Source organism: Trachemys scripta, chromosome 24 (assembly GCF_013100865.1).
Source record: "Trachemys scripta elegans isolate TJP31775 chromosome 24, CAS_Tse_1.0, whole genome shotgun sequence".
NCBI lineage: Eukaryota > Metazoa > Chordata > Testudines > Emydidae > Trachemys > Trachemys scripta.
In genome coordinates this window covers 5,592,106-5,599,943 of record NC_048321.1, presented here as the reverse complement: position 1 = coordinate 5,599,943, position 7,838 = coordinate 5,592,106, and the positions used below count along the sequence as shown (strand labels likewise).

Genomic DNA, 7,838 nt, shown 5'->3' with positions numbered 1-7,838 from the left:
TAGACTGGGGCCCCTCGCGCCAGGCACTGCAGACCCAGCGCGAGAGACAGCCTTAAAGAGCTCAAAGGCTGAATAGAGCAGACACACACAGGGAAACTGAGGCACCGGGCGGGCAAGGGACTCGCCCATGGTCCTGGAGCAGGTCAGGAGCAGGGCCCGGAAGAGAGCCCGGTTGTCCTGTGGCCAAGGCCCAGGCCCGGGCCTGCCCCACCGGACCTCACTAGGAATAGAAGTGGAGGGGGGAGCTGGCAGGCTTCCAGGCTGCTGCTAAAAGAAGAACAGGAGTACTTGTGGCACCTTAGAGACTAACAAATTTATTAGAGCATAAGCTTCCGTGGACTACAGCCCACTTCTTTGGATGCATAAGCACGAAAGCTTATGCTCTAATAAATTTGTTAGTCTCTAAGGTGCCACAAGTACTCCTGTTCTTTTTGCGGATACAGACTAACACGGCTGCTACTCTGAAACCTGTCAGGCTGCTGCTGTACCTCCCAATAGCTAAGCTTACGGCGCCCTCTGAGAGGCTCTGAGAGCTGCACGGAAGAATACCAGGGCCAGGAGCTTCACAATCCTTTTTCCAAGCCAGGGCCCTGCAGTGCTGATCCAGAGGCCCCACACCCGGTGCCAATCCGCACCCGCCTTCCCCAGCTGCCGTCCTCCTTAGCTCCTCGAAGCAGGACAGGAACCAACTAGGTATGCTTGAGGGGCTGCGAAAGGGCCCCACATGCCTCCATCCTTGTTGAACTGACCAGGAGACCCGTCATTTTCACAAGCAGCTCAACAGGTGGGTCGAGGCCTTGGGCTCCCCCCCTTGTCGGGGTTGCTTTAACGACCCGAGCTGACCCTCCACCTGCAAGTTCTGGGCCCCCAGTAGAAAGTGGCTGGCCAGCTCGCCCCCCTGTGCTCATGCCTGGCAGAGTTCAAGCTGTATTAACGAGCGCTGGAAACTCAGCGCAAGCACGGTAGCTGAGAACTTTCAGGATTCGAACAGCTGTGGTGGCCTGGGGTGAGCAGCTCCAACGCCCTGAAGGCGCACAAGGCTCTGAGATCTGCCAGCACCCACGGCAGCTAGAAACTGACCAGGAGCCAGGACATCTGGAGAAGGGAGGATACGGGTCAGGGAGGCAGGGAATGGGGATAGGAACGGGCCAGGGTGCAAATCGAGGGCCGACTGGACCTGGAAAGCTCAACTGGGTCAGTGGGAACCTCTCACTCCCCTGGTGCAAACCAGGCATGATGCACTGAAGTCAGTGGGGTTACCCCAGTCTGACCGCGGACTAGGAAGGAAGATGATCCGGTCTCTGCGTTTCTATCACTGGGTCTAAGGACCCATGAGGGCTACAGGAAAAAAGCGACTGGGAGCCTGGGAGCTCTGGGGGGCAGGACATTGGTCTGGTGTGTGTCTGTGCAGCGCCTAGTCCCATGGGGTCCTGGCCCGTGGCTAGGGCGCTTGAGTGCTACCGTAAGACACCTAATATGGGTTTCTGGTTCATGGCTAGGGCGCCTGAGCACTACTGTAATACACCTAATACATAACATACAGCGCCTAGCACAAGAGGGTCCTGGTCCATGACTGAGGCTTTAAGGTGCTACCATAATACACCTAATAAATAATAATTTTAGCCCTCTGACCCAACAAAGCACTTAAGCCTGTGCTTAACTTGAAGCCGATTTCAAATGGGACTGCTCCCATATTTACAGTTAAGCCCACGCTCAGGCCCCGGAAGGCCTCACAGAGACCACCCCCGTTTTCCTTGTTACTCTGTGTGGTCGCTAACATACATTTCTTTTAAATGAAGTGTCAAATGTAATGCAAATAGGAAGGTGCCACCTCACCAGTGGGCTGAGAACAGAAGACGTCTGTGGTGCTTTTTAATGTACCAAGCCACCCCCGCAGCGCAGGGAGAAGCCAATTTGATTTTCAGATCGACTTTTTAAAAACAAAAACCACATGAGGAAAAAAAAGGCCAGAGAATTGCCTGTTAGGAGAGAGCATTGTCCAGTGAGCTCTGGGGGGCAGGGAGCGTCTCTTTGTTCTGTATCTGTGCAGCGCCCAGCACAATGGGGTCCCGATCCACAGCTGGGGTGCCTAGGTGCTACCGTAATACACCTAATAAAAGTGATCAGAACATAAGAGGGAATCAGGACTCCTGAGATCTATCCTGACTTTTCCCACTGACTCACATAGACGTTGCTGCTAGTCTGTGCCTCAGTTTCCCCACACAAAAGGGGCATGATACTTGCCTCCCTCAGGGAGATGCTTTAAGATCCTGGGTTGAAAGATGCTAGATGAACCCGAAGCACTGACTTCCTCCAGCACACCCCGCTTTCCTCTGTGTCCCGCCAAGAGCTGCATCTCACCCTTGTGCTCATCCCCAGAGACAGAGCAGACCTCGTGCTGGGAACCTGTGGCAATAGTGACATGGCAGCTCCCACTGTGAATGACCCCAGCAGTGTCCGTGGATACAGTGAAGCGGCGATGCGGGTTTCTAGGAACTGTTTGGAAAGAGCCTTCTTCCCTGGTGATTTATATCCAAAAATCAAAGCCATGGGGGCCGGATAGGAAGATGCAGACAGGCCGTTCCTGCCCCCCTCTGCCAGCCCCATCCCAAGAGATGGTCAGCGTAGTCAGTACCGGGCCCGGTTCCTGGGGGTATCCCACTAGCCGGAGTGGCTGAGAAGTCAGGACGGCGGCAGGGACGGTGGCTCGTCCTCATCAGAGTCGAACTCCACATTCTCATCTTTCACCCACTTGCCGCAAGGGTCCTGGATCCAGCCTGAGCTGAGGGAAGGACAGACAGACAGAGAGTTACAAACACCAGGGCAGGTGGATGCCAATTTAAGAATACTGAAGGATGGTGCTAAGGAGATGGTTTCTCTACTGACAGGGCCAGGATTCCTGGGTTCTATAACCAATTCTGTCAGTGCCAGTCACTCCATCCCACTCCCTGTGCCTCGGTTTCCCTCCACTTGTGATGCCATCCCTTTGTAAAGCATTTGGAGATGGACGGGCGGGGAGCGCTGTGCGGGACTGCATGCATGAGAGCCCAAGAACTAGATGGGCAGAGCCATGGAGGAGAGATGGTAGGTTAAACCCCCAGGCTGGCCCCCAGCAAGGGGCTGGATGGGACTTAGGGGGCTTTTCCCTTTGCTGAGTGTTGAGATGAGCTCCTACCCCTCAGCCCCAGGGATCGGACCCCTGCCGATGCACCCTGCTGCTCTGCGGGGAACAGGCAGAAGCCAGCTCACCTCCTGAGCAGGAGATAGTGCTCCAGGGCTTGGCGCTTCTCAGGGCTGATGGCTCCAGGCTGGGCAGACAAGGAGGATTTTCTTTTGCTGCTTCTCTTGATCCTCGCAGCAGGTTCCTTCTGCAAGTCTAGAATGAGACGAAAGGGACGAGATGAGGCCGTGAGGCCTTGGAAGGTCGGGATGGAGCATCGCTGCCCACCGGCACCTCCACGGAGAGCTCATCACCTCTGTGGACACACTTAGTTCCGAGCCAAACTGGCAGCTCACGGGAGGCTGAGATCAGTGAGTTCATGTGATGGGGTAATGGCGCTTTGCATTTCTACAGTGATCTGTAACGCCGCTCACAAACCTGAGTGACAACAACGAATGCGCACACACACCCCCCCCCCCCCCCCCGGGAAACCAAGGCCTGGGGATTTGCCCCAACGCAACATAGCAAATCAATGGTGGGGAGAGTAAGAACCCAGGAGTCTGGACTCCCAGCCCCTCCCCACCCCCCCACTCTGACCACTAGACCCTACTCCCCTCTCAGAGCTAGAGCTAGAACCCAGGGAGTTCTGACTCCCAGCCCCATCCCCCACTCTAATGACCCCCTGGGATAAGAACCCAGGAGTCTTGCCTTCCAGCCCCCCCACTCTAAGCAGCAGACAACAGCACTGGAATTTCCCGAAGATTGCAGAAACATACGAGCTGCTGCAGTGAGACAGGCGAATGGTCGATTTAATTGTCCCCAGGTGCCTCAGTGGAAGGGACAAGACCCCAGAGCCTCTCGGGCTGGTACCTGCTCGAGGGCTGGCGTGTCCAGGAAGCCGCGTGGAGTGGGGGGTGTCCGCAGCAGCACATCCCTCTTCACCTCTCGCCACGGAGCTTCCCGGTTCTGCTGGCTGCTTCCCAACGGCACTCCCGAAGGCAGCGGGGGCAGCAGGCTCCGTCCTAGAAGAACTAACGCTTGAGCCGCTGCCATCGGGCCTAAAACAGACAGCAGGTCTCCTGAGACTAGTGGCGACCAGCTGCCCGCTGTGCACGGCCACAGTAACAACCAGGGATGGTATCTTGCTCTCTAGAGCCCCATCCGTCAGAGGATCCCAAAGTGATTTCTGGACAGGGAGTAACCCGCACAATTCCCCACGTAAGGAAAATAAATATTATCCTTGTGTTACAGATGCGGAAATTGAGGCACAGAGGGGAATTGGCCAAGTCAGTGGCACAGCTTGACACAGAACCCAGGAGTCCTGACCCCCAGTTCCCTGTTCTAACCACCAGACCCGCTCCCCTCCCAGATCTGGGAACAGAAGCCAGAAGGCGTGACTGCCACCCCCCCTGCTCTAACCACCAGACCTCACTCTCCTCCCAGAGTTGGGAAGAGAACCCATGCATCATCTCTCCCAGACCTCTGCCCTAACCACCTAGGGCTGGGAATAGAACTCAGGTCCCCTGCTCTGACCATTAGACCACACTCTCTTCTCAAAGCTGCTGCCTTCACGTGATACACGTTCCGCTGCTGAAATATAAAGTAGGCACAGAGAAGACTCACAATCCCCTGCTCTGAAACCATTCCCACTACACTCGGCGCCTGGCCCACCAGGAAATGATCAGCTTAAGGATTCAGGGCCAGATCCTGATCCTCAGCTGGGGTAAATCAGCACCGTACCATGGACGTCCACAAAGCTATGCTAACTGACACCCACTGGGCGAATGGCCCTTACAGAGGAGCAGAGCAGAAAAGCCTGCTGTGGGCAGATGTCCAGCAGATGGTGACGCTACCCTGCAACAAAGACCTTGCCAAGGCAGTGCCTGGCTCTCGTACCATCCCCCGACGCCATGGTGAACCCTCGACCCACGCTGGCAGGGAACGCATAGGTATTACCTGTTTCTTCGGCAGCAGCTGTTATAAGGAGAGGCTTTCAGCAAAGCATTCTGGGCAATCTTCCTGGTCTGAGCCAGCAAGGGTGCAGGGCACGCATGATCCTAAGGAAAACACAGACAAGCTCAGCACAGCCAGCCAGGTAAAGGTCATGGGAGGGGCTCCCATAGGGCGCACGTGCCAACCTGCGTGCCTGCCTCCTCTGCCCGCAGGAACTCCTGCTGCCGCCGCTTCTGCACCTCATTCTCGCGTGACCGCTTCTTTCCGTAGAACGTCTGCAGGCCTGGGACACAGAGAGAGACAGACACAGGTAATCCAGGCAGTGAGACTCTCGCCAAGCAGTCTGCCACCCAGCCGAGGTTACATTGCCAAAGGGCTGCCGGGTTGGGGTGGCACGGACTGCCACTTTCCGCTGTGTCTCAGGAGGATGGATGGATGGCTTTGAGCAATCCAAGCAGTGTGAAGGTCCAAACCTCGCTGGGTCATCTCAGTCTGTCCTTCTCCCAAGGCAGACAGACAGCTCCAGGCAGCTCACCCCTGAAAGGCACCTCTCTAAATGGCATCATGGGGCTCATGTCTATTGTCTAACGCTCCAGAGCGTAGGTTCTGGAGGGGATCAAGCCGGGCTTCAGCTGATCTCTAACTATTAGACACCAGGAAGAGACCTATGTGAGAGGCAGATTATCCCACATCTGCTACTCACACCTGCCTCTGAAGCACCTGGTGCTGGCCACTGTCAGACTGAGGATACTGGCCGAGAAGGACCTTGGGTCTGATCCAGCCTGGCAATTCTGTCGGTGATAAGACAGTTCTTCTACCTCCCAGCACCACCAACTGCCCCTGAGCTTTGGGAGTGAAGCTAGACTCTTCTTTCCTCCTGCACCATCTCCACTACCCAGAGTCTGCAGCTCCCTGAGCAACTGAGCCCTTAGGGCTGACTTACTAGTGATGTGTTTCTTGCCGGCCCTATGGACCGTCAGCATGTCAAGCGTGTCGAAGACCGGACGGTGGAAACATACTGTGCAGGCGTATCTGAGAGAGAGAGGAAAGACAGTCATATCAAGCCAGGAGCATCTCCCCCTCACGCACACCTACAAGGACAGATGGGCCCCCCCAGCCCTTCTTATCAGCGCAGTTGGTAACACTGGGCTGGAAGAGACACTAGTTATATCCACTAGAATAAATCATGATTTATCAGATTCACCCAGCGCAGTAGGACCTCTATGAATCTAACTGGCCGAGGCTCTCAAAGGACAGGCAGCCAGGTTAAGTGTTACTATCCACATCTTACCTATAGGGAAACGGAGTGATTTGCCCAGTGAGTCAATGACAGAACTGGGAAGAGAACCCCGGTGTCCTGACTCCCACTCCAATGCTCTGGATGCTGGACCACATACCCTCTGTTTTGTTGTCCCCAGTTTGCAGTTGAGGAAACAGGTCAGGACAACGTAAGTGACAACCAAGGAGAGTCAAGAACTGAACCCAAAATTCCTGGCTCCATGGCCGCTGGACCGTGCTCATTCTCTGACAAACATCCGAAAGTCTGAATGCCGAACCAACCGGTCTGAGTGTGTAATATTAGCCAGAGGCTCTCTTGGGGGCGTGTGGCTCTTTTACATCTGAAGGGAAGGGGGAACTGCAAAGCCAAAATGAAAACTAAACTAAAAATACCCAGATCAGCCTCAATATACAGCCCAGATTCCAGCTTTTGGTGGTGTTTGAAATCCAAACCTGGATCTGGGTCTAACTTTTACATTTTACATAACTCCCTATTTTTATAATGGGCCTGAGCAAAACATTCCTGACTCTCTCGCCAAGCAGTCTGCCTGACTGCTGGGGCCTTGGAAATCCAGATCTTAATTTAATAACAAATAACAACCCCTAGCTAGCTCTTATCTAGGGCTTTTCATCAGTAGAGCTTGATAAAGGAAGAGCAGTATTGTTATCCCCATTTTACAGATGGGGAAACTGAGGCACGGAGTGACGAAGGGATTTTCCCAAGGACACCTAGCAGGCCTGTAGCAGATCAGGGAAGAGAAACCAAGTGTCCTGATTCCCACTCCAGTACTCTGTGCATTAGGCCACACTGCCAATTTTGCAGCTTCAGTCCCTTCCCACTCCAGTACTCTGTGCATTAGGCCACACTGCCAATTTTGCAGCTTCAGTCCCCAGAATAAATAAATACGCTAATTAATGAATTGAACTGATTCAAAGGGTCATAGTTCAATGTGGGCTTTAGGCTGAGGTTGGATTTTATTTGACCTGATCCTTATGGCATACGGTCTTCTCAGAACCACGTTGCTTGCTGTCAAATGGATCTAACGTACCTGCCGTTCCTTAGCAGCAGCGCCTCGTCCTCCGGGATGTAGTTTGCCAGAAGATCTGCAACTCTTCTTTTCTGAATAAATGACCAGGCCACGTTACAGAGGAATCAATCTCTCTGGTGTAGGCAGCAGAGCAACTGGCATCAGTGTGGCCATAGATGAATAAATAACAACAATCTCTGGCTCTTATCTAGCGCTTTTCATCCGTGGGTCTCTGAGCGCTTTACAAAGGAGGCTGGTAGCATTATCATCATTTTACAGATGTGGAAACTGAGGCACAGAGCAGGGCAGTGACTTGCCCAAGGTCATCCAGCACTGCAGGCCAGTGACAATGCTGGGAATATAGCCCAGAGTAGCAAGGATGAGGAGCGGGGGGGGGGGGGCGGGGGGGGGGGGGCCGG

The 7,838-nt window shown here is 54.3% G+C and overlaps 1 protein-coding gene across 1 annotated transcript; it reads right to left on the bottom strand.

Annotated features, from left to right (window-relative positions):
* Positions 1–1,839: 1,839 nt before the first annotated feature.
* SCNM1 (sodium channel modifier 1) lies at positions 1,840–7,538 on the bottom strand (the record flags this gene model as incomplete). The annotated part of the gene is made up of 7 exons (XM_034756949.1): positions 1,840–2,782; positions 3,250–3,376; positions 4,031–4,218; positions 5,117–5,217; positions 5,299–5,396; positions 6,057–6,145; positions 7,441–7,538. Coding segments are annotated over 7 exons (801 nt in total), but the record flags the coding sequence as incomplete, so codon positions are not given.
* Between the last annotated feature and the right edge of the window lie 300 nt (positions 7,539–7,838).